This window comes from Silurus aristotelis (assembly GCF_946808225.1).
Source record: "Silurus aristotelis genome assembly, chromosome: 1".
In the NCBI taxonomy this organism is placed as follows: Eukaryota; Metazoa; Chordata; class Actinopteri; order Siluriformes; family Siluridae; genus Silurus; species Silurus aristotelis.
In genome coordinates, this window is record NC_139574.1 from 43,329,316 (window position 1) to 43,356,652 (window position 27,337).

A 27,337-nucleotide genomic window follows, 5' to 3' on the forward strand; every position below is an offset into this window, starting at 1 on the left:
ATCATTCCAGAGGGAATTGAACCTGTTTTAAAATAATAAACTCTTCCATTAGCACTGGTTTTTTACCTAAATCCTTCAAACTGCAGTTATCAACCCCCTAATTAAGAAACCTGACCTTCACCCTGTCAGCTGTCCAACTACAGTCCAATATCAAACCTCCCCTTTATCTCCAAGATTCTAGAAAAGGTTGTAGCACAGCAGTTCTGCTCACATCTACTGAGGAACAACATTTATGAAATGTATCAGGATTTCAGGCCTCATCATAGCACAGAGACGGCGCTAGTTAAGGTGCTAAATGACTGTTATTGGCCTCTGATCAGGGTTTTGCTCGACCTCAGTGCAGCTTTTCACACCATTGATCCTCATCTCCTGCTTGCTGGACTGGAGAACGTTGTTGGAATAAAGGGAACAGCTTTCTCCTGGCTCAGGTCTTATTTGACTGATCGCTATCAGTTTGTTGAAGTAAATGGTGAGTTCTCCACACTCTCTGAGCTAAATTTTGGTGTTCTGCAAGGATCTATCTTAGGCCCACTGCTTTTCTTCAGGTACTTGTTGGCTTTTGCATGAGGTTTGCATGAACTTACTCACCAGGTTCAACGTTTAATACCAATAGATAATGATTGACAGACCACCTGCCTCGAGAAACCGAAGTATCCCTCATATCATTTTTTTGGTTTATCGACCCTGCCAATGATAAGTCACGTATATCTTCATTGGCCCTGGTGAAATGCATATACTGTTTAAGGCTGCAGATAAGGAAGCCTACAGAATTGCGTCCTATCAGTCCTGGATATCAGTCTTGGAGAGAATCGGTCACCTAAAAAGATGTACTGTGGACGTTAATGGGGGAAAGTATCCGGGTGTCTAAAGAGCAAAACATGGAATTCTAGTGCATGTTCTACGATTTCCTTTACAATGTCCCTCTTCATGCTTATCGTAGCCTTGAGCATTATCTATACGGTTTTCAGTGTGCCCTTGCAGCAGTGGTGGACGAAGTCCACAAACCATGTCTTTGAGTTAAAGTGTTGGATAAGAAAAAGCACAGCTTTGATTCCTTAGACGTCTGAGCCACCAGTATCTTTTGACATCTCCTTTTTAAGAGAAGATGAAGGAATCAACCCATATCACAAGAGGGATCATGTCGAGGACCACTTCCTGGCTAAACCAGGAACCACCATCGAAACCCAGGTCCTAAAGAAGTACAGCCACACACTGCATTTGAAAGCCATCTCCTTGGACCCTGATCATGAGAAGGCCATTCCCTGGGCTTCTTATACAAGCCTGAGCCTCAGCATTACAAGGTTAAAGCTTGGACAGGAAGCAGATTGGTGTTTTTTACCCCCAGGGCAGCCGTTTGGAGACAAATGTTACAGCTGTCGGTTCTCATGATGGTGCTCAGGATGAATGAGCGTGGCTGGGTTTAGGAAGTGCAGCGGTTTAAGGGCATCGTGGAAAAGCTTATTTTATTTGGCAGAAAGTCAAGATTCCTCCTACAATCCAATCAACGTGGTTCTGTTTCCTCTGGATATCCTCTAAACTCTCTAGACAGAACAACAGAACGTTTGGTACCAACAGTACAGTCACGTGTAAGATCACGTGTCTCCGCCCCTTTTAGTATACGAACATGTTATTTGCATGCTTGTAGGCTGCCATATATTAAAAAAAAATCCCCTTGTCGATGTATATGTCTATAAATTTATTGATTTAGGAGGGTTGCCATGTTGGTGGATTCGCTGCCATATATTCCTATACAGGATTTCCAACTACGATATTTGGACAAAAGTTTGTGGACACCTGCCCCTGTTTTTTTTTTTTAAGCCTCCCATTCCATATGAACTCCGTATTTCACTCTTATAATAAACTCCACTCTTCTGGGAAGATGTTCTACCAGATTTAGGAATAGGGTTTAAAGCCCACTAGCTTCATGGAGCTGGAGCAGGTTTTTAGTCTCCTAGCTCGAGTGGATGGTGAGATCCATGACGATGCCGTGTAGCATTTTATAGAGGGGTAAAAAAAAAAAAAGGAATAACGCGTTAATATTTATCTTTTATTTTATTTCCACTACCCCAGATCCCAAATCAAATCCCCTGTAGATGAAAACAAGCTCATCTTGAGGACGATATTGAACTTTGACAGTGTTTGTGCGCGCCTGCCAATCACACAACACCACCACAACAACAACAACAACATGCATCCGACACCAGGTTACGGTACATAATAACACCATGACTAAATGATTCCCGGGACTTTTCCTCGGAATGTTGTTCCTTTAGCAGCTGAAATGATCGTTTCAAATACTCCACTCTTTGGATTCATTCAGTACTGAATCTTTTTTTTGTTTGTTTGTTTTGGTAATAGACATTTTGGATTTCACACCCACCCACCCACACATACACACACACTTATATATATATTTATGAGGAAGGATTTGCAGCAACACGATGTGTGTGAGAGATAGAATAATAAGCCTGGAGCTCTGGAGCTCTGGTGCTCAGGATCGGTTCTCAGCGAGGACCTCGGACGCCAGTCGGCTGATGTGAGTCCAGGCCTCGCGGATGTGTCTCGATTCGGTGGTACGAGCGCACACGGCCAGGCGCAGCACGAAAACCACCCCCAGCTGGCACGGCACGAGGTGAATCCTGCGAGCGCTGTTGATGTTCTTCAGCAGGGTTTCGTTCAGCTCGTTCGAACCCTGTGCAAAAAAACCCCGTCATATTTCATATCAAGGACATTTCTATCTACGTAGGTATGACCAAACGTTTATGGACAACTGTACATAATATTGGTGTGTGAGGCAATTCCTCTACAGACCACCAGAGTGCAGCGTTACGCACTTTTTTTTGTTTGCTTGATTTTGCACACCTGTTGTTATTATTATTAACGTGTAAACATCAACAGTTTATCATTTAAAACTAATTTGAAATAAAAATGGCCGCTTGGTGAAATAATATATAAAATAATATTGCATAATATTTGATACAAAGAATTTAAAGTATAATTATATATATTTATATTTATAAATATAATCCCACCTTTAATCTGAAGCAGACCAGGCCAAGCACCACTTCGGCGCAGATCTCAAAGCGTTCATCGGCTAGAAGAAAACTCTCGAACTCCTTCGCCAGAGCAACTTGCTGGAAAAAGGATGGAAATTAATTTGTAGTAAACGGTTAAGATTAGAGAGACAGTACACTGATATACGGTAATCAATATGGATGTAAACCCTATTGAATATTTTACGATGACTGCACCCCAGGCCTCCTCACCTACATCTACTACCATCATATATAGGCTGAATGAATTTCCACAAATCTCCACGAAATGTAGCGGAACATCTTTCCAGAAAAGAACATCAAAACACCTACATCATGTCTCATATTTTTCCATATTCTAAATAATAATTTTCCATCTATTTCCAAATTTTAATAAGGCTTTAACAAGACATGTCCAGCAGGTGGCAGCATTGTCCTGTGCTTCAGTTTTCTCTTGAAACCTCATCGTAAAAAAATTTTTTCGTGTCCATGTGATTAAGAACGGCCATAAATGGGTGTTAGCCACAAATCTTAGCCACGCTCTAGATATTGAAAATCCAGATTACTCCAGAAAACTATTGGGGGAGCTCAAAGAAAACCGTAGTGACGACCAAAAGGTGCAGCTTTATAGAATATTCAACAGAACAGTTATACGATAAGACCAAATGTTTGTGGACACCTGACCTGATCTTTTTTGTGAACATTTAATTCCACATTTATTCCCTATCTGCTCTTCCAATAAGCTCCACTCTTTTTTTAGGAAGATGTTCCACTAGATTTTGTGGAGATGCATTCAGCCAGTTAATAAAGTGCCTGGGGTGCATCCCAGAAGGTCTTCAATTGGGTTTCGAGCTCTATAGCAGGCCACTCAAGATCTTCCAGATCTTCCATTCCAAAGGCTTTAAGTGGCATAAAACTATAATTCATACTGCAGCATAACATCTGAATTGTACATGTATTTATTTATAAGAACAGGAATTATGGCATGTAAACGCATTTTCCAGAGACGCAGACGCTACGGCTGGACAGGGAAATGGGCCCCGGATGACGTCGGAGATCTGATTTGATTGACAGGTCAGCTCCGGGAGCGATTACCGTGCGGATGTGCTGCTGCAGACCTCGCAGTCCGTACATGCGCAACACGAACCACAGCTTCAGCGAGCGGAACCTTCGACCCAGAGGGATCTGCCAGTGCTGCGGGGAGACAAGATCGGAGATGACACATGAACACATGCGAACGAAAAGGTTCTTCGCTTGAAAAAAGACACAAAATAAAAAAAAAAAACAAGACGGCAGAACATGTCGCTCTTCCTGTTCGAATTAGCGTGCGCTAGTTCTGTATATTACTATTCTATATGATAGAAACTATACGATCGATTCGAATTACTTCTCGGGTTGCCAGGGTTATTTAACTTCATTATTTATTGTTAAAGAAAGTGCAGAAAGTCTATCCAGGAAAATACAGATGCAGAAATGCGTGCACACCACAGTGACCCGCAACAGGCCCGGGGGAAAAAAAGCCTTTTTATCGCTCTCTTTTTGCCCTAATATGTGATGATTTTATACCTGGCAACCCAATAAAACATATATATTATATATATATTCAAAGTACTTACTCTATAATCCGTCACTATTCCTGGAAAAGAAAAAACAACAATGTTTATGTTCAATACATCCTGGCATTTTGGGGGGTTTTTTATCCATAAAAAGTGTGTGTGTGTGTGTGTGTGTGTGTTTGTGTGGCCGCTAGTGATGTCATAGCCGTTACACTCCTTATAAGGCAGAAAAGCCTGGAGCGCTGCTTCGTAACTTCATTAGCGCCTGTTGTATGGAGTGGGAGTGGGTTTTGTGCGCTAGCTATGAATCGGCCTGTGAAGTGTGTGTGTGTGTGTGTGTGTGTGTGTGTGTGTGTGTGTGTGTGTGTGTGTGTGTGTACGTTCGGACAGACACGGCCAAACCCGCCCCCCCTTTTTGTATTGCTGTCAGCGCAATTAGAGGCCCGGCTGCAGCTGCACAGCTGTGTTTCTCACCGAGACGCTTTTGTGCTCTTAATGGAAGACGGGCAAAAAGGCAGAGCGGAGCATGATGGGTAATTAGAGTGTGCTGTTTCACTAAGGAGGAGGAGGAGGATGAGGAGGAGGGGGGTGATGGACAAGCGAGGAGAGATCCAGCTGTAGATAAACAAGCAACTTTTTCTCGTCTCCGAACATAATGTAAGGTGGGGGAGGGGGGGAGGGGGGAGGGTTGGGGGTTGAAACTGGTTTGGTTCTTCAGGTGTTTTAGCGTATTAGCATTTTCACTGTATTAGTGATGGGAAGATCTGGTCATTTTAGAGACTTCCAAGATCCTCCAACACGTCTACACACACCGACTGTAGTTCCGAAAATTGATGAATATACCGGCATAGCGTCTGTGAGAGTCACGTGACAAAAAAACGACCGACTAGAAGAGTCGGCGACTGGATTCTGTTTCCTGGAAATGACCTACGTGGATTTTGACGTTTTTACTCAGTCGAAAATGAACGAATCGCTTACAAATGACTCCTGTATTCGCTCGATTTCTTTGCAAACTAGCAAGCTAGCATGAGCTAACTCTTCCACGACTCCTTTACTATCAGGTCTATGTCCTTGACCCAAACTGGTCTCAGGATGAGCGGCCATGTTGGCCTGACATCATATACTGAAGTCTGGCTCGGGGACACTTGTCCACACACTTGTACAGGACGTCTATAGATGCGCTAGCATGAAATTTCCCCCTTCATTTAAACTCCTGCTATAGACCTCCAAAACCCTATCGAAGACCTTTGGGATCAATTGGAAGGTGCACAAATGTATTTAAAATATTGTGAGGAGCTAAGATGCTATTTGCAGTGTTAGCGTTCGTGTTTGTGGATGGGTGCAGTAGAAACACCTGACTCTTGGTGGTCATGCTTCAGATAAAGTGGATCCATCTTAAATGCCCCGATAACATCAGCTCTTCTTTTCACCCTGAAAGACATTGGGAATATTTTTAAAACATCTGATCCAGGCATCTTTTGTCTCGTTGGAGGTAGCATGAAATTTTGCCTTCACTTGAACTAGGAGACGCAAACTTGTTCCAGCATGATGATGCTCCATGTAGATAAGCTTTCCATGGGGTTGAACGATGTGGAAGATCTCCTGCTATAGAAATACATCAGCACCTGACTTTAGGCACAAAAAATCTAGCGGAACCCAAACCCTGAAACTGGAGACTCCTTCCATAATAAACTGAATAATAACGAGGAGTCCATGTTTAGAATGAAAGGAAAGGCGGGGCTTAGTGGAGGCGGAGCTCAAACGGATTTCCGGTAGCTGGAAGGCAAAAACTCAACAACTAAACGACATTTAGTAACGAAATCACACGTTTCATATAGAAAACGTGCCACCAGACACCTGCGATTAAAGGCGTTTCTATAGCAACAACAAACCGGGATCTCTTGCCTTCTGACCAATCAGGATCGAGAATTCAGCAGCAAATATGTGCGGTTTGAAATTTACCCGTTATTTTTTTTTTTTATGGCTCGGGATCAAAACGATATGACAGCAGCAATATTTATCTGAAGCCGAAATACGCCTCCTCACGCGTCCCCGTCCCTGTCTGTCTCATATCCTGTGTGTCCGGCGCTGACAGCTGCAGCAGCTGGATTTGTCTTCCTGCTTTTTTTCAGGGATCGGAAAGACTAATAAGAGTCTCTGCTCACCGACGTGAATATGAAACTGTACAAGTGTGCAATACATGGACCAGAGGTAGTGGAACACCTGGATACATGGAACCCAAATACTTTCCATGGGTTCCACCTACATCGGTCACTGACTTACTTTACTAACACCCTTCTAGTAGCTAAATGAATCTCACACAAATCTCCATAAAATCTGGTGAAACATCTCCCCAGAAGAGTGGAGCTTATTATAGCAGCAAATGGACACTAAATATGGAACGAGATGTTTAGGAAGATTCACATACTGTACCATGATTATGGTCGGGTGTCCACCAACTATTGTGTGTGTGTATGTATATATTGATAAGAAATCATACCACATAGCAGAGCAGTCAAAGTTCACCAGCATCCACTTGTGAGGGTTGAAGTTGAAAGAGTCGGCAAACTGAAAAATAAATATCACACACACACACACACACACACACACACACACACACACACACACACACACATATATATATATCCTAATAATTGCACCCCCACCCCCAAAATACTTTACACATCAAGACAAATTTTGCCGGTAAGTGGTGACCTGAACCAGCATTTCAGGATCGTCATATTTAATTTAGGTAGATCGGCCATTTTTAATGGTTGTGACCTCGCAAATCAGTGCATTATGATTGTTGTAATACAGGAAGTTGTCGATCGTTAGAAACGATACGCACACGGGTCGTTGTGGGCCCTCGTCCTAGGTCCTGACGCTTCTGGCTTTAATCAGCCGTCCCACCTGCCCTCCATCCGTCTCCTTATCTGTCTCCTGATCTATTTGCCCAGGCGTCTCCTGCTCAATATCCTCTCCATCTGCTACACCATGGGCTGGACTGCGGGTCCGAGAACAAACCCGTGGACATAGGAACCCATGATTGTTGCCATGCGAGGACATCCTATTTGCTTCCTGGCAACCGGGTCCCGATAAAGGAAACGGCATGGCGCTGTCATTCGGCTTTTCTGATAAAGACCAGGGCCTTTTCAAAACGACCGTAAACGCCAGGCAGCATTGTTTGAACTGCTGCTTATAAACAGAGATTTTGTTATGGAGGGAGAAGGGAGGGGCTTATCTAAAGGTCTGTGTGCGCCTCAGGAAATTACTTTAGCCTTATCTCCACAATACTCTGCTGGGCGCCGGGGCAACGTCAAGCCTCTCTAATTTCCAGACGATTTTTCCTCACATAACTCATTGCATCGGATTTGACATTTGAATACTTTTCAGTTGCACGCGCACACGGATGCACACGCGTCAAAGAAGGCGTCGTTCTGCCCTTTGCTTGACCGATTTCAATAAGCAAATAGGGGCAAAATGATTTCCCAGTGTAAACACACCATTCGTATGGGTCTGGAGAGGATTTGGATGATCGGGAAAGCGGCTAGCTAGCAAAGGAAACTAGCTGATGAAATAAAACAGGAAAGCAGGAAAATAATGAAATATTATTTGAGTTTGGCATTGAGACGCTGATACTGGGTTGGGAAATAGAACCCAACGAACTAACAAAGTGCTGGAAATTAGATCTAAGTAGCAAAAGCAAACTAGCCAGAAAGAAAAAAACTAGCAAGTAAAAGGTAAAATGCTGCACAAAATAAATCGTATTAGCCTGATGTGCTGCTTTCAATCAGTAATTCATGTTGGAAAACCAGAGCGGGAAGCGGAACACCAAGGGGAGCCAACAAAAGTGCTGGGAAAATTAGCTTTTATATAAAAATAATGTATTAATCCCACAGGGAATTGTCGCCTATTCCAGGGATGTTAGGACGCTGAGGTCAGCCATGTTACAGTGCCCCTGGAACACAGCAAGTAAAGGGCCTTGCTCAAGGGGGGTCCTAAGAGTGGCAGGTTTGGTGATACCGGGACCACGCAGCGTGGTCAGGTGCTAGCATTCATTCATAACTCATTTTCCTTGGAAGGTTTATGAATTCATTGTAATATTAGTTCTGAATGAATTAGTAATGAATCTGTGGACCTCATTGCGTTGCGGAATAACTCCAAACTTTTTTCAGGAGGCTGTGTATGGAGGGTTTTGGTGGGTTGACCCATTAGCCAATTAGCTAATGTATCGCCACCTATTAAACAAATGAGGTTTGGCCATGTGACCTTTGCTGTATTTTGGATACAAGTCATAATTTTAGTTTTTTTAGTGTCTATAAAATCTATAGAATACAGATTTTCTCCAGAACGTTCTTGTGACCGACTGGTGGTTGGGGATCTTTGGTCTACGAGACACGATACCCAGGTTGTTGAGAGCCATCGGCACTTTGTCCGTCGTTCACTTACGCTATAGTAGCTGTAAACGTCCTTTTAAAAACAATACAAGGGAAATCCCTAAAAACTTTCCTGTGGAGGAAAACCTACTAAGACATTCACAAAGCACCGACGCCCCCGACTCCTCCCCTCACCTCGATGCCATGCAGGAGAGGTCGGAACTCAGGGCAGATGAACGCGCTTCCCGCGTAGGCGGCGTCGATGTGCATCCAGATTCCCTCTATGTTACCTGCGGCGGGAAAAAAAACAGTCCTTGATCGACGTGCCGACGACGTTATTACCACGAGCGGGTGTGTTCACGAGCTAACGTGTACTCACACATGGGTCCGAGCTCAGTGATGCAGTCAAACGCGCAGGATGGAGTCGTCCCCAGGGTGGCACAAAGCTGCCGAGAAAGGATTTGAACAAAAGACAATGAGGAAAACAACCAAGAAGTGTTACATACAGCTGGTGAGCCTTTTCTCAATATTATTAACTCCTCACTATCTTTAGGTCACGTCCCTAAACCCCTCAAGTTGGCAGTTATTAAAGCCCTCATTAAGAGGAACTATCAAGTTACAGAACCATTTCAAACCTTCTGTTTATGTCTAAGAATCTAGAAAAGATTGTGTCTGCCCAGTTCCTTCTTACAAGAGAACAATATCTTTAAAAAGTTTCAGTCAGGTTTCAGGTGTCTAAATTATGTGGTACCACAAGGTTCAGTTCTAGGACCCCTGCTGTTCACAATATACATGCTTCCTTTGGGAAATATTATTAGAAGGCATGGGATCAGCTGATGGCACCCAGCTATATACTGTATCTCCTCAAAAACTGGTGAAACTTCTCAATGGACCAGGTTAACTGAGTGTGTTAAAGAATTAAAAGATTGGATGATGCATAACTTTCTATTATTCAACTCTGATAAAACGGTGATTTTGCCCAAAATAAAAAACTTTTTAATTATTGAATAAATTAATTCACTGTGTACAAAAAAACCCCTATCAAATTATTTACATTTCAGGTTCTGGAGGAAAATAATGAATATGGAAATTAATAAATTGTTTAAAAAAATAAAATAAAATAATACAATTCAATAAAATACAATAAAAAAAGGTGGAAAAAAAAAACATTGGAAGAAAAGTAAAACCCTTCTACATAGGTGTGTTACGTACTGCCAGTGTGTGTTAACTTACGAAGAAAGGGATGAGTCCTGCCGCTTTGTCCTCCTCGATGGCGTTCCTCAGCGCCTCTCCTCTCACCGAGAACTTGCTGTCGGTGGGAAGTTTTTTCATTTTCATGCCTCCGATTAGACCCGCTCTCTCCACGGATGAATGAGCCTGAATGGTATTTAAATATCACTTTCCGAACCATTGATTCGTCTGACCACAATCTCATAATAATAATATTGTATAATATTGCATTGTAGCCTACCATGTTGTGGGGAAAAGGGCGTGGTCAAACAAAACCTAACCAGGAAGTAATCTTGGATAAAGTGGCCTGTGTGTGAAATCTCCCACCTGATTTGAGGCGTAGGCCACCAGTTTGTTCATGATGTCCACTTCGGTCCACTCGGGATGATCAGCTTTGACCCGTTTCACAATTCGGGCGCGAGCGGCGAGAAGCGCTACTAAAGTCGCCTCGCTAGCAGTTCCCTGAAATACATTAAAAAAAAATTTAAAAAAAGCAGGAAGTGTTAATCATAGTGCATTTTGCTAACACGGCTACCTGACAAGATTTGTTGATTTTTTCCGACCCAGAATTGTAGCATTGCTAGTTATTAAAGTCGCGCAAACAGAACATTTCATAGCGTTGAATTGTAGCCACCATTTATTGTCAGGGGGTAAATTTACTAACTCAGCAGGGGTTCAAATCATTATTTCCCCAACATTATCTATTTTTAGATTTTTTTTCAGATGCTTAATTTATAAATTATAATAAAATTAAAAAAAAATTCAATATGACATGTAAATTATAACAAAAATCGAAATGAACAATAATTTACAGCAAAAATGAGAACAAAATAACAAACACAGATTGTAACAAAAATGTATGTAAATTATGTTTCCAATTATTTAAATGTAAATTAAAATATGTAACAAATTTATTATAATATAGTCATCAGTCGTCATCATTTATATATATATATTTATATATCTCTCTCACACACACACACACACACACATACACACACACACACATACACACTCCCAATTGTCTATCAGTAAGTGGAGAGCTGCACCAATTCAACCTCTATTTACACGTGTTGAATCAGCTGGCTGTGAGCTAGGCCTTTTCTTTGATCCCTCTTTGATCACACACACACACACATACACACACACACACACACACACACACACACACACACGCTCGCACGCAGAAAAATTTTACATTATTCTAAGATAGATAATTAGACAACTGGGATTCTTGATTCTGATTGGTCAGAAGGTTTTGTTGCAATTGATCCCGCCCGTGTGGATACGTGACCGTTTTCGCTTATGGGGTGTTAGTAAAGTCTGATGGTGCCTATTGTGTGTATGTGTGTATGTAGTAAGTCCAGACAATAATCAGGGACGGAATAAAAGCCCGTTTTAGTTTCCACATTATTACATGTAAATTTCATCACCACTCTGAGCATCAATTACATCAAGCATCGACTCCCTTCAACAGGAAGTGAGCGCTGTCGGTTTCCATAGTGAGCATCACTGAAAAGGACAAAACAGAAGCCGGAGGAGGAGGAGGAGGACGAGGAGACGCACGTGCTCACGCCATAAAAAGATCCGTCATGACGTCCGACTCGGACATTAAGGTCATTTGTGCTCGTGTCGGGCCGCCGCGTCTCGTCTATAGGTGACGCACTAAAAGCCCATTTCCATCCATATAAACACTCGCAATTCGCAACAAATTGGCGTTTGAGTGAGCAGACGCCGCTCTCCAGCATGCGTCCTTGATGGATTTCTTCCAGGTGGTTAAAACGTAATCGCTCGCCTGTCCCCGGTGTCACAATTGAGCGGAAAAAAACCCGCCTCGGGGCGAAACACGATCAATTTCAGAGTTAGAAAGAAAACACTCAAACACATGGGGGAATAAATCAATAACAGGGACGTTCTATGGAAGCTCTTGAGGCAAAATCGCCAGAAAATCTAGAGGAACATCTTCCAAGAAGAGTGGAGCTCATCAGAACAGCACACTAAATGTGGAATAGAATGGAATCTTATGGTCAGGTTTCCACAAACTTCTGAGAATTTTTTTTTAAATATATATATATATATAGTACCTTCTGACCAATCAGAATGGAGAATTCAGCTGAAGCTGGTTTAAATACAAAGGTGTCAGTGGAGACACAGCTTTACCAATGACTGGGACAAATTTCTGACATTGGAAACCCTTAAAACTTTGGTAAACATCTCCCAGGGTTTGTTTCTCCATCCTCCATAAGGTTGCACACACTGAGAAGCTTCTCCGCTCACCGTAAAACGTCTGGAAATGGAGCGGTTTTGGGAGCTCACCTGAATCACGCCTCCTCCTTTGCCCTCCGTTCCGGCCAAAAACTCCTCGGGAAGCTTCAGCATCTTCCCCAGCCAGTCCATCACCACCGTCTCCAGCTCAGTGCAGGCTGGACTTGCCGCCTGAGACACAACAGAGGACAGATGAGCGAAGGAAGGAAAGGAGGAAGTACAAAAGAGAAGTGATTGACAAAAAAAAAAAGAAAGAATGGGGTCAATAATAGCTCATGGAGATCTGGAGAGAAGTCAAATATGCTGTGGAAGGAAGGAAGGATGGATGGGCGGAAAGATGGAAAGGTGAAGGGATGGATGGACGGATGGGAAGGAGAAAGGAAGGAAGGGTGACAAGCAAACAAAACCATAGATGGTTAAACATATGGATGGATGAATGGATGGATGGATATTAAAAAAGGTAAATACCCAGGAGAAGCCGATGCAGCCGATTCCCCCTGACAGCATGTCTGCTAGCAAGGCAGGAAAAGAATTAGCACTGGGGAAGTAGGCGTAGAAGTATGGACTGTGCCAGTGGGTGACCTGAAAAAACAATATCACAAAACACAAAATCTTTTGTCATCGTCTCAAAGCAGCTTTACAGAATGTAACAGTGAAGGTGAATGGTGTGTGTTTATCCCTGATGAGCACCATGGAGACTGTGGTGAAGGAAAAACTCCCTTAGATGTTATAAGGAAGAAACCTTGAGAGGAACCAGAAGCAGAACCTCATCCTCATTTGGGTGACATCAAGAGTGTGATTATAGTCTTTAAACACTACAGAACACGGCCCAAACACCTGTACACAGATGCTCCAGCATTTCAACCTGCATATGTTCTAATCCTCAAATCCACTACAAACTACTGCTACTTACCTACAAAACACTAAATGGTTTGGCCCCCATGTATCTCTCCAGTCTTTTAACATGCTACAATCCGTCACGCTCCCTGAGATCTCAAAACTCTGGGCTTCTAGAATAGCAAAGTCCACTAAAGGTGGTAGAACATTCTCACATTTAGCTCCTAACCTCTGGAACAGTCTTCCTGACAGTGTTTGGGGTTCAGACACACTCTCCCAGTTTAAGTGCAGATTAATGACGTATGTTTTTAGTGAGTTCTACACATAACACACATCACACATCATAACCTTGTGCTCCAGAACATCTGATCAAATGCACATTATCAACTTAATATCATGAACAGTAGCTACGCTAATTCCTCTCCACTGCTTCTCTTTCTCTCCCCATCCCGAGGCATCCTGAGGTTGCTCCAGCTCCAGTCACGTCCCTCCTCATGAAGATTGTGAACCTTTAAAGAAGTAGATGCCCACAAACATCCTGAACCATCTAGAGACGCACCAGCGCCAATTGGATCCCACTTCATGTGGAGTTTGGACACTGGAGCTTTTCGAGTGTTTAAAGGCTCTGGCATGGAGAAGCTGGTTTTGGATCTGTGATGATCTCAGATGTTGAGCTATTTTATGAGTTGCCCAGTAGCTTCTGGTTCCATCCGACTGTAGAAAGAACATCACTCATAATCACACACTCCAGTGTTTAAAGACTATAATCACACTCTTGATGTCACCCAAATGAGGATGCGGTTCTGCTTTTATATCTGGTTCCTCTCAAAGTTTCTTTCTCATAACATCTAAGGGAGTTTTTCTTTCATCCCCAGGCTGCTCATCAGAGATAAACACACATCCGTAACGCTGCTTTGAGACGATCCCAATTGTGAAAAGCACAATAGAAATAAACTTGACTTGACTTAACATGAGAAGTGAATATTGAATCCTTTCTTTTGTTTCTTTTCTTGTTTAAAAGTGATTCCATGCATGGGAAAGAACCACAGCGCAGATCCGCAATGGAATTTTCCAAGAATTAGTCATTCGTGGACTTGAGGGCCTGAAACGGCTCCAAGGGGAACAATGAATTCGAACTATTTGGGAGTAAACGGAAAGCAAACACTAACGCAGGTGTGTAAAAACCCTCGTGTTTCCCATCTTATTTCCCATTCCGTATTTCAGTGTGAACAAAAAATCACTCTAAATGCAGCAACACTGCAGAAGCTCCAATAAAGAGCTCAGTAGGAGCTCCAAACTCACCCCAGGCATGATGACCCTCTCGATGTCCTTAACCACGTCTTCAAAAGTCTCCGGCTCGTCAGGAGCCCTGTCAGGAATGAGGGCACGCAGGTAGCCCGGCTCCACGTCAGGGTAAACCTGCCTCTTCTCAATGTTCTCCAAGTAGTCTGCTATGTAGTCCACCATCTCCTTCCCTCGCTTGCGGAACTCGGCGACGTCCATCTTCACACCTGGAGCGCGTGGACGCAGGAAAAGTTTTTGAGGATAGGAAGCTGTACTACTAAAACCCATTTTGGTGTTATAAAAAGCTCTTCTCGGAAGATGTTCCAGAGATTTGTGGAGATTTATTTCTCCACAATGGTGTTAAAGTGATGTAGGTGAGTTTCAATTCATCCCAAAGGTCTTCAATAAGGTTTAGAGCTACCATCCTATGGAAAGCAAATCTTCAGGGAGCTGTTTTTGTGCACAAATTGTCCCACTGGAACAAGTTCGGGTTTTCTAGTTCAAGTTTGGAGTGGAAAAGTCGGGAAAGGTCAGATATCCGAATACTTTTGTGTCAGGAATATATGCATATGGAATATATTTCCCTATTTAAGTTCCTTCGAACGCCAAATTACAAAATCTTTATTTCCAAAACGTGTTCCAGCATGATATTTGTGCACAAAGCCTGCTCCATGAAGATCTGCTTGTTATGGGTTGGGCGATGTGAAAAATCGAACACCCTTGTAACTGAATGAATCTCAAACGAATCTCCACAAAATCTTCCCAGAAGAGTGGAGCTCATTATGACCACAAATGAGGACTAAATGTAGATGTTTGAGTCACATGCCAAGCTTATAGTCTGGTGTCCATACATTTTTGAGACTTTTGAACAAAAATCAGCTGCATACCAAATGCAAGAAAAAAAAAAATCACAAAGGCTCTAAAATACTAAATACAAAAAATTAATACTTAAAGTATAAAAATAGGGAAAAAATTAACTATAAAAAATTGATAAACATCACAGATACAAAGCAAAAAAAATATCACCTGATAGCAATCCGGAAAAAGTTTCTTTATTTTTTTATGCCACATTATTATTATTATTATTATTATTATTATTATTATTATTATTATTATATGAAACACCATCGTTATAGAATGAACTTCAGATCAATAGCTGAATTGCACTCACCTCGAGAGCTGGTTCCTCCCACACCTATAACCTAAACCTAACGAGATCCTGCTCTATATACACATATACACTTACAGACTCCCCCTCCGTCCCTCCCAATACTCCCCCAGCTTCAAACCTATTGGTTCACTTATTGGTATATTTGACTATTCGCTATTAACAAATATTGGTTTGGATGAAAATTTTTTCTAAGACAATGTATTCCAAATCTGCTCCACGTTGGGGAACACTGAGCAAATAGGGACAGGACTCTTGGGACGTCTAGACGACCCGGTTACCATCAATTGACAGCAAACAAACAAAAAAATGTAATGGACGCCGAACACATCAGCCAGGAATCCTGCTATTTTCTCCAAACAGTGAATGAATGACCATATTATTCATTAATTATTCACAATATCCAGCGGCTAATTTCCATGAAGGATCCATGAAACCATTGAAATTCCTGTTATTGTTTACTTTACAGCCATAATTCTCTCGGCAGAATAATTTGTTTTTCTTTCTCTTCGACTTCTTAAGGAAAAACACCATGTTGTAGTACTAAGAAACCGGACGACCTTTGTCCTTCGACTTTGAAACTGCTGCGGTAGCAAACACACACTCACAATGTAACACGTGCCGAAGATACTGGTGTATCAAGCGTAATAACCTGCTGAGCATTTCCTCTCAAAACTCACCCAGGTCCTGCTCACTGAACAAGTAACGTGTGATTCCATAATTCACACCCAAAGCACTGTGTTTACTGTGTTTTACTTCTGTTACGCAAGTTAATCACTGAGGTTTACTAGGGTTCATGTTTGTAGTGAACATCTTCTTCAATAACACCTCAAGTCTGCTCATGTTTCAGGGTTTCACTGCACTTCCTCAAACTTTAACACTCTGTCTTTTTTACATTTATATATTTATAGTTATTTGCTTATGTTTCATTTATAATGTAAATTATTTCTAGTTTACCTGTAACTCTTTCTGCTGCTCTATTCATTTACCCTCTGGGATGAATAGAGTGACTTATCTACTGGTCTCCCCACCTCCCCACCTACCCACTTCCCCACCTCCCCACTTCCCCAACTACCCACTTCCCCACCTACCCACTTCCCCACTTCCCCAACGACCCACTTCCTCACTTCCCCAACTACCCACTTCCCCACCTCCCCACTTCCCCAATTACCCACTTCCCCACCTCCCCACCTCCCCACTTCCCCAACGACCCACTTCCCCAACTACCCACTTCCCAACTTCCCCAACGACCCACTTCCCCACCGCCCCACTTCCCCAACTACCCACTTCCCCACCTCCCCACTTCCCCACCTTCCCACTTCCCCAACTACCCACTTCCCCACCTCCCCACTTCCCCAACTACCCACTTCCCCACCTCCCCACTTCCCCACCTCCCCAACTACCCACTTCCCCAACTACCCACTTCCCCACCTCCCCACTTCTCCACTTCCCCACCTCCCCACTTCCCCAACTACCCACTTCCCCACCTCCCCATTTCCCCAACTACCCACTTCCCCACTTCCCCACCTACCCACTTCCCCACCTCCCCACTTCCCCAACTACCCACTTCCCCACCTACCCACTTCCCCACTTCCCCAACGACCCACTTCCTCACTTCCCCAACTACCCACTTCCCCACCTCCCCACTTCCCCAACTACCCACTTCCCCACCTCCCCACCTCCCCACTTCCCCAACGACCCACTTCCCCAACTACCCACTTCCCAACTTCCCCAACGACCCACTTCCCCACCGCCCCACTTCCCCAACTACCCACTTCCCCACCTCCCCACTTCCCCACCTTCCCACTTCCCCAACTACCCACTTCCCCACCTCCCCACTTCCCCAACTACCCACTTCCCCACCTCCCCACTTCCCCACCTCCCCAACTACCCACTTCCCCAACTACCCACTTCCCCACCTCCCCACTTCCCCACCTCCCCACTTCCCCAACTACCCACTTCCCCACCTCCCCATTTCCCCAACTACCCACTTCCCCACTTCCCCAACTACCCACTTCCCCACCTACCCACTTCCCCACCTTCCCACCTCCCCACTTCCCCACATACCCACTTCCCCACTTTCCCACCTCCCCACCTTCCCACCTCCCCACCTCCCCACTTCCCCACCTCCCCACCCACCCACTTCCCCACTTTCCCACTTCCCCACTTTCCCACCTCCCCACCCACCCACTTCTGCACCCACCTACATACACATCTACCCACTTACCTACCTACATACATACACCTACTTACCTATGTTGCCACCCACCTTTTAATCTCAACCCACCTATCACAAACCGACCATAAAATAAAAAATGCTTCAGGGCGTGTCCTTAGAAAACACAGATTATCTTCCTAAAACCAACATTTCATTTGATCGGATTATTTCAGAAATGGTTTTTCTTTTTTTTTTCTTTTTGCTTCTTCTTTCCAAACCTTAAAAAACCTCCTTAAGAAGCGTCCTAAAGAAGGGATGACCCTGGGGAATAATCTGCCATGGTGTGCTGTCTCCACTTTCTAATCCACGTTAATACACACTAATGCAGGTGTGTGTGTGTGTGTGTGTGTGTGTGTGTGAGAGAGAGAGAGAGAGAGAGAGAGAGAGAGAGAGAGAGAGAGAGAGAGAGAGAGAGGTCATCAGCTCACCCACAGGGCTACAGATCTATTTGATTACCTGATGGCAAATAACGTTAACGCTCTTAAACCTCTCAGAAGGACCCATGACTCCACACACACACACACACACACACACACACACACACACACACACACACACACACACACACACACACACACACACACACAAATCCTGTGAATACTTTTTTTTGAGCGTTACAAAAATACAGTATATTGTTATTTAATAAATAATGCATGCAGCCTACATTATTTTTTTTAGCCGTACACATATGTTTAGACAAAACACACACACACACACACACACACACACACACACACACACACACACACACACACACAGTATTAGAAAACCATATTGCTCGAAAAAGGCAATAAATTCACCATAAACACAGACTGCATCTGAACCTTGCTCCCCGACTTGAACATTCAACAAGTGTGATCTCTCTCTCTCGTGCTCACACACACACACACACACACACACACACACACACACACACACACACACACACACACACACACACAAATAGAGCTTTGCTGCGCTTGTCCATGCAACAGTGTACTTACAGTGTCAATAAAAAAAAAAAAAAAAAATAAAAAGACAGAGTCCTCCCTTTTCCTTCTTTTCTGGTATTAACTCTCACCTTTTTTACTCATATACACACACACACACACACACACACACACACACACACACACATATACACACACATCCAGAGCAAAGTGGAATACAGGAGCCGGGGTCTTTATCTGCGGAGCGCACTTTTCCCTCAGCCAATCAGAGCGTGGCACAGCAGGAAGAGCTGATTCACAAGGAGTTAATGAGATCCTACTCGCTTTCTGTCTCACTCACACACACACACACACACACACACACACACACACACACACACACATTAATGCTAACTTTCGTTTTTATGGTTACAAAATATATAGAAACACTATAGACACATTATACAATATACTACACATTATAAAGCTGGCAACAAAAGTAAGTACACCCCCAGTGAACGTGTCAAAACTGTCCAAAGTGTGAAGCACCATCATTATGCAGCACTGCTTTAATCCTCCTGGGTACGGGATTCACCAAAGTTGCACAGGTTGTTGCTGGGATTCTTCCACTTCTCCATAATGACGTCACGTAGCTTCTGGATGTTAGAAACATGGAGATTCTCCACCTTCCTCTTGAGGATCCCCCCACAGGTGCTCAATAGGGTTCAGGTTTGGAGACATACTTGGCCACTTCATCAACTTCAGCTTCCTCAGCAAGACAGTTGTCATCCTGGTGGTGTGTTTGCTGATCGGTCCAGTTTTCTGAAGAGAGGCGTCATGTTCTCCTTCAGAATGTCACAGGACATCCATGTTTTCCTCAATAACCCAGTTCCCCAGCACCAGCAGCACTCATGCAGCCCCAGACCATGATGATACCACCACCATGCTTGGCTGTAGGCAAGACACAGTTTTCTTTGGGCGTCGCCACACATACTGGACACCATCTGCGCCAGTTTATCTTCATCAGTCTCATCAGACCAAAAAATATTAATGCAAATGGAAAAAAAAAATGTATTTTAAACATAAAAAAAAGCAAGTTCACATTTAGAATTGTTTTTACCACTTTTTAAAAGTTCTTTACAATGTGATGAATTCTGATGCTGTTTAAATTTTATAATTCAATAATTTCATAAAACAAATGATGATTAATAATAATAATTTCAATATCGAATCTATGGCTGATAAAAAAAAAATCATTATTTTTTTACACTTTTATTCGAATACTGTAAGAAATTTCTCAAATTTTCCTGTTTCAGTGCAGCAGCAAGAAGATTTTCATTTATTGGTGTTAAAAAATGAACAAGACTCTGTTCTAGTATTTGCCTGCCACCTAGTGGCCACGTCTGAGGTTTACACCGACCACATGCAACCGTTTCCAAAAGCGTTAATTAAACAATATCAATAATAATAATAAAAAAAAATGAATCAGCATCAGTGTCTATCCACACAGGTTTCTCATATTCAGACTTTTCAACATTCTCTTTACTGCTCCTCTAAAAAATGAACTCTCAGCACCACCTTCTCTCAGAATACAGGGGGAGACGTACTTCAAGACTCTTTTCTCTTCTGGTGCCACGATTGTGGAACCAACTTCCACTTGATGTTACTTTATACACCAAACCAACCTCTTTCCAAAAATAATTCCAGAATGTATTTATTGATGGAAGCACTTTGTAAGTCACTCTGGATAACGGCGTCTGCTGAACGCTGTGTTAAACGTTATTTAACCAATCACATGCAATCATACACTTCTAAAAGATATTGAACATTATGGAAGGAGTCTCCAGACGTGCTTAGGTATGGAGACCTAAGCACGATCAACCTCAGTGAGGGGGGTGAGGATCACAGTCATGTCCACTCAGGTTCCTATCAGAACTCAATATGAAGATTTGCTCATTCAGACTCCAATATCATCATCGAACAATTGTTCATGCTAAAACCGTAGACGTTGAAACCTCTGGTCACTGCTTTGGTTTCTAACATTCGAACCTATTCTGGTTTTGAATCTGCTCTTGAGTTCATTTGACATTGACTCTGGTTCTGGAGTCCACCAATCATCAGCCAGCTTCATAAATCTCCACTTTTTAGAACAGTAACAACATTCGTAACATTATTATTACTCCAACTTACGTTTATACAAGTTACAAGTCGTGTAAAAATACGAAAAGTTGCACTACGCAAGGACTTAAACCATGTTCTTCAGCACGAAGAACCTGCTTAGCTTAGCTATCAGGGGAGACGCACCACCTTGGAGTTAACAAGAACAAATCAATCTTAAATATACCCTATAAAATAAGCTATGATACCCATCAACTCATACGGAAATGATGGAATCGAAATGTGAGCATATTTGGAAAAAGTACTGGATGATTCTTAGAACCTCAAGAAGATGCTGGTGCTGCTGGTAAACTCTCCGAGCTTTACAGCTCCTGGGTTTCCTGAGCTCAGCTTTCGGTCTGTGCAGCGTTTCAAGGTGTCCATGTCCATATAGGGTTCCTCTGGGTTCTTTTATTGTCCTTCAACTCACGACAAAAACTTACCTGTACGTCAAAATCCAAAATCCCTGCAGAAAAAAAATGCATTGAATCTTTTGTTGAATTTTAATCTGGTAAATTTAGAGAAAGTTGACTTTTTTTTCCTCAGTTTATTAGCAAGCGTTTGCATTTATTAGTAGCATATAAATGCAATTCTTACAACTCAGTGTGATATTACTTACAGAGAGTAAAAGTACAGATGTTTTCAAAGACTCTGGGAAAAGTTAAAGTAAAGAAGTTTGGACTCGAACATGTACTTTGGTTAAAAAGTAGCCTTTATTACTAACTGTTTTAGCATCGTTAAGCAAAAAAAAAAAAAAAAAGCTGTAGACTAAACCATTTGGGGAAAAATCTGTAGTTTGTTTATGTCTTCAGTCACACTTTTGTCTCATTTAATTCACTAAAAAAGACCCAGGAAACGTTTGTGTAAGTCCGCTAGTATTAAAGTTCCTCAACTAACTGGAATTAAATGTTGACCTTGTGTTAGAAAACACCACACAATACAAAAATATGTTTTGTTGTAGTACCAAGCGATTTCCTGACACCTAGTGGCCAATGCTTAGATTTACACCAGGAGGGTTTTGTTCCTACCAAATAGTCGTCTATTCAAAATCAAGATTAGACAGGTGAAATCAGACAAGGCTTCTGATTGGTTGGAATGAAAACTTTACAATTTACCCTTATGCAGAGCAACGTACTATTATTTCACATCTGAGCCGTTCTGGGTTTAGTGCCTTGCTCAAGAGCAATACCAGCTTTGTGGTGATGGGATTTAAACTCACAACCTTCCAATCCAATAAGCAAAACTGAGCCACCACTTCCGTGTGATGCCAAAATTTCCTATAGACACACTGATGTGTTGGAAAATATTAAGTAGAACTTTTGTGTGGGGTGGTGCTGGGGGCAATACCAAGCTGTTATTTTGTCGGGTGAATAATTTTATCAAAAACGTTTGCACCATGGAACGGTAGTTCAGCATTGGGTTTCGATTGGGGTTCACGGCTTCCTGAGACCTTGACGACTTCGAGTGATCGCCACACTTATTGGCGTCAGTAATCGCTGTCTGTAGGTCCGCAGGACTCGATCCTCGGTCCTACACAATTGAGTGCACTTCAACAGAAGATGGGGTTCTCCGCAATCTGAAGCCCATGAACCTCCGTGTTCTTTGTCCTGGTCAGAATCATGATAGAAATATGGTCTAATTCACACCCTGAGAACATCCACCACAAATCACACGCTCATCGAAAGCAAGCGCGAGTTTAACACGAGACATCGCCGAGTCCTTCGCCGCCGAATCTCGCCGCTTCCTAAGACAACACAAGCCCAGGCAAAAGTTATAGCAATGTATTAATGTTTTATTCTACTTCCAATAAACAGAATAAACCAGAGGCTTATTTGTACAAAAATACCTGAAATGTTACAGTTAGCATTTGTGAGCGATTCACAAAGACCAAAGCAAAGCACAAAAAAAAAAAAAAAAAAAAAAAAAAGTTTTTTTCTTGCTTTTTGTTTTTTAATTCCCTGAAGAAAAAAAAACATTTATGGATATATCTATACGTATGTACAGTTACATTATTTTTTTTTGACAGAAGCGAAGACACGTGTAGTTGTAGCTATAGGAACGGGTTTATGCATTGCAGGTCAGAAGGTTTTTTTTTCTCGGATCAGATTAAGACAGAAACGATTATATACATGAAATCCAGGAAAATGGAGACAAAGATGGACGTCTGAGGCAACCTGCTGAATTTGATGCTAAAGCTAAAACCAAGACGAAGCTAATAAAAAACTCAACATGCATTTAAGAAAAAAAGACTAGAAAGTAGAGAAAGTTCTAGAAAAGGCACCAGTTTTAAGGAACCGGGCCTCATCAGGCTCCACGTCAACCCTGAGCAAACCCAGTTACATTCAATTCTTTTAAATATTTATATAAAAAAAATAATAATTCATTCGCTGATAGACTCTAGAAACATTTCGACACACACACACATAGGAAATGATTCACAACACCTGCGTAATAAGGCTAGGCTAACATTTCCAAACTGTGTTCCGTGGAGGAAAAAAAAAAAAAGTTAGCGTGACAAAACGTTCAGTTTCTTCTTTTTGTAATTTTTTTCTTTAGCTTAAGTTTAAACCAACAGCGTTCAAGTTTAAACCACCCTGAAAACGAAGAAAACCGAATAAAACGTTATATTTACACTTTATTTAAAAAAAAATAAAAATAAAATTCCCCAAAATCATTTCTTCATTTTATGTTATTTTTTTAGCTAACTTGGGGAGAAAAAAAAAAAAGAAAACATAGTGATTGGAAACCTAAAATACAGTGTGACGAACACTCATGTCTCAAAAAGAAAAAAAATAAAATAAAATAATAATAATAATAATAACAAAAAAAAAAAAAATCAAAAGTCAAACAGTGATGCGAACACTGTCAGGGGGATCGAGTTTTTTTTCTGCCTCATACAACAGTAGAAAAAAAACAATTTTCCCCTCCCTTTCCTTTTCAGTGATTTCCCAATGTTTTAATTTTTTACGAAAGCTTGTTTATTCCTTTAACAACAACCAGGAGGCGCTAAAATCTTAAAATAAAATGGAGCAAAAACAGAGAAAATCCGACCAAAAATCCATTGATTTTTGACTTCACGTCACGAGTTCGAGGGTCTGTCGCGAGTCACATCTGTACTGCGTCCACCTGAAATGTAAATGGTCCTCAAGGTCCTGAAATTCTTTATTAGCAATGCGAAAGATACAAAAAATAAAATGCACCTTGAGGTGGATAAGTAAAGTCGGGGATCAGTTCCGAGTGTCTGATTGATTAGTGAATGTTGTGACGTCTCTAAACTCTACCAGGATCCTCCAAACAAATCAATAGCTACACTAGACCTTCTTCAAACTGTTCCACAAATCGTGTAAGAGATCCAGCATGATAATGAGCAAAGCCAGCTTCATGGAAGATGTGGAAGGATCATGAACGGCCTGCTGTAAAGCGCCGACACACTTTTTTTTTTCCCACACTTTTCTTATGGATGAACGAATCTCCACAAAACATAGGGGAACAACTTCTAAGAGGAGTGCGAACAGTGAACGGACTAAATGTTTAATGGGATGAAGATTTACATGGCAGTCTGATTTCTTGGGAATCCACCAACATTTTGACCATAAAGCATCATTAATATGAAACATAACCCCTGCTGATTTAGTGGCGTTTTATTTGGCAGGATGTCGCATTTCTCGTCTCGTCTCCTTCGCAATCGTTCGGCAAAACAAAAATCCCAGCAATTCGCATGAATACAATTGTGCAAAATTCAGACAAAACCATTCGCAGTCCGTTCCGGGAATCCGGGAAGCGAAATACGGTGACGACGCCGGATGCCGAAAAACGTTTGTATTTCTGAACAGGAAGGTGATGATAACAAGACCAAAACATATCGTGAAGCAATACAGCAGATTCTGGTGGAGAGCGCAAATAAAACATGGGTTTTAGTGTAACAAATTTCAACTAATACAATGAGGCTCAATTAAAAAAAACAAAAAAACAAAAAAACTAACAAAAAAAAAAGAGAGAGAGAGAAAGTGTGGAAGAGCAGTAAAGAACAGCGCCGAGAAGTTTCAAGTTCAGATCCAGGTCAAAAATAAATAGATCCACGGAAACAACACTTAAAAATTGATTGCATCGTTTGCATTCGAAATCTGCGTATTAGTGATCGCGTAAATCCCCCCCCCCCCCCCCCAGTTAGCTTTATATGTTATTGAGTAAATGAATAAAGAAGATGGCTTTTCTGTGAAAAGTCAGATAGCGTCCGTACGTCGTGCTACTACTGGATGGTGCCCCGGTTGTTTCTGGAGGCTTCACAGTGCACCGTCCTATTGATCTACCGACACACCTCTCTCACATCTCTCTATTTCAAAAATAAAATTAAAAAAATGCATCCGTTATAACGGAGCTCCCTGCAGTTTGCCATTGTTCAGGGTGATCGTAGTGGTTATTTTTCCACTGATACATTGTTATTTCCCAATTTTCTTCCGCTTCGAAGCGAATGGTGGCAGTAGTGAAGCTGATCCAAGCACCCACATCAGGCTGTGTTACCCTGGACGGCCAGCAGAGGGCGCTTCGAAAGTTTTAACGATGCCTTAAGGGGTGATGGAGCATTTGGACATTAGCTGAGGATTTCAGTGAAACAGAGTCAAAACAGAGTGCAAACGGGGAACCGTGTCGAGTGGACAATAATCCAAAGAGAGCTTATAAACTATACATATATGTGGTGTAACATTCATTTCATCCAGATGGAGAATGCAGGAGAAAGAGGCGTATCTTAGGTTTCTTTCACAAACCAAGTCCAAAGTTTTTGTTCCAGTCCTGCGCTTTGGCCTCCTATCATTCTACAGCTCCACCTACGAAGACAGGAGGACTCTCGGGTTTCTGACTACACCGTGTTTACCTCAGCTGTTTCCTGTGCTTTAAAGTCAAGCTAGATTAAGTCTTCCACTGTCTACATGTCCTAGAGGTCTCAACACAATTCCTTCCCTCGATGATGGTCTACCTTCCATCGTCCGGGAGATGTTTCCAATACAAGGATGGTCAGATCATCCAAAACGACCCCCTTCGAAAGCTTCTTGTTAGCTTGATCACAGCCCTGGGGGTGCTCGGAGATCCTCTGGAAATCGTATAGGAATGTCTGTAGAGAACTTTGTCGGTGGACACTTGCACATCATCGAACCAGGTAAAACGTCGTCTGGTTCGCAAAGAACCCATGGTAGTCTGTTGGAGAAAAAGCAGGGTGGGGGTGTGGGTGATTGGGGTGGACGGGTCATAAGGCCACCATGGTGCAGGGGTGCTTTAGCTTGCAAGGCAGGACCCCTCGGTTAAGCTGGTAGAACTCCACCAGCTGGATCAGGTCCGTAAATTTGGTGGTGCCATCGTCAAGGCTGAAGAACATATGACCGTCCTCTTCACACTGAAGTCGCCAGAAAAACGACAAAAAAAAGAGTGTCAAAATATATGAACTGACAGTGTATGGACAAACATGTTGGGACACCTGACGCTTCCATCCATATGAGCATTCTTCTCCAAACTGAGCGCAAACTTGAACTAGGAGACCCAAAAAACCTGTTCCAGCATGACATTTTTTCCAGCTCCATTAAGATCTGCTCTACATGGTGTGGAAAACCCTATTAAACAACCTTTCGGATAAATGTTTTCATGCTGGAACCTTCTACCGAATCTCCATCTCAATCTAGTAAAACATCTTTCCCAAAAGAGTAGCAGCAAATCTGGAATGGGATGTTTGCACAAAGCGGTCTGGTGTCCACAAACGTTTGCCTGAAACTGAAAAGACCTCGAAGTTGTCGCATGCGCTGTATTGTGGCTTACCGGTAAAATCTGAAAGTGTTTGATCTTCTGGTGGTGACACATGGTGAGCACGAAGGCTTTCGGGTTGCTCTGGCTGTCCCTCAAGAGAAACAGTCTGAATGCCGACAAGAGAAAGACAATAAATGCAAAAGAAAAATAAAGAGATTCCTTATTTGAGGAGTTCTTTCTTCTCAATTGATTTGAATAGAAATGCGATGATCTACCCGTCCACTTGTCCCTGTTGGTGCACCATCCTGTGCGACTCCTCCCTTGTGATTCGGCCGTGAAACCAAAGCTGAGTTTTGTGTATCACTGAAGGAAGAGAAAGAAAAAAAAACGTTGCGGTACAGTATTTCTGAGGATTGTTTGTTCATACATGAAATAAAACGAATAAACCACTGACCTCCACTTAACGATGAGGGGTGGAGTGGACTGGGGCTCCCCAAAGGGTTCATGCGACTTCTTTTCTGTGACCAAAAAAGTTGAGATAAATTTAGATCCTGACACAAACCTGCACCCGAG

At 42.3% G+C, this 27,337-nt stretch overlaps 2 protein-coding genes across 9 annotated transcripts in view; both read right to left on the reverse strand.

Annotated features, from left to right (window-relative positions):
- Positions 1-2,033: 2,033 nt before the first annotated feature.
- On the reverse strand, positions 2,034-19,205 carry ddc (dopa decarboxylase). 2 transcript variants are annotated; one of them, XM_083557197.1, is made up of 14 exons: positions 18,950-19,205; positions 14,599-14,807; positions 12,928-13,041; positions 12,511-12,630; positions 10,522-10,656; positions 10,198-10,341; positions 9,344-9,410; positions 9,160-9,254; positions 7,089-7,156; positions 5,943-6,019; positions 4,649-4,668; positions 4,128-4,226; positions 3,033-3,134; positions 2,034-2,692 (listed from the first exon to the last, which is right to left on the reverse strand). In XM_083557197.1, the coding sequence occupies exons 2-14, from the start codon at positions 14,797-14,799 to the stop codon at positions 2,492-2,494; spliced, it is 1,443 nt and encodes a 480-aa protein (XP_083413323.1). In that variant the 5' UTR covers positions 14,800-14,807; positions 18,950-19,205; the 3' UTR covers positions 2,034-2,491. The 2 variants fall into 2 exon arrangements, with proteins under 2 accessions (XP_083413323.1, XP_083413322.1); XM_083557196.1 differs by lacking the exon at positions 18,950-19,205 and adding an exon at positions 16,429-16,503.
- A 3,597-nt stretch (positions 19,206-22,802) lies between these two features.
- Positions 22,803-27,337, reverse strand: part of grb10b (growth factor receptor-bound protein 10b) — a 47,407-nt gene continuing 42,872 nt past the window's right edge. For 6 of the 7 annotated variants that reach the window (XM_083557335.1, XM_083557337.1, XM_083557332.1 and 3 more), the window contains 4 exons: positions 27,219-27,282; positions 27,040-27,127; positions 26,837-26,930; positions 22,803-26,420 (listed from right to left, as the gene is read on the reverse strand). In XM_083557335.1, coding sequence (XP_083413461.1) covers positions 26,274-26,420; positions 26,837-26,930; positions 27,040-27,127; positions 27,219-27,282 — 393 coding nt within the window. In that variant the 3' untranslated portion in view covers positions 22,803-26,273. The remainder of the gene's footprint in view (positions 26,421-26,836; positions 26,931-27,039; positions 27,128-27,218; positions 27,283-27,337) is intronic. The other variant, XR_014536164.1, reaches the window with a different exon arrangement.

What these genes read in the sequence shown, in the direction of transcription:
- ddc (XM_083557197.1), bottom strand. Translation starts at nt 14,799, where the DNA reads ATGGACGTCGCCGAGTTCCGCAAGCGAGGGAAGGAGATGGTGGACTAC. An exon ending in AGAGGGTCATCATGCCTGGG is followed by an intron (nt 13,042 to 14,598) that starts GTGAGTTTGGAG and finishes TTGTTTTTTCAG; the next exon opens with GTCACCCACTGGCACAGTCC. An exon ending in TGCAGCAGCACATCCGCACG is followed by an intron (nt 3,135 to 4,127) that starts GTAATCGCTCCC and finishes TCCTTTTTCCAG; the next exon opens with CAAGTTGCTCTGGCGAAGGA.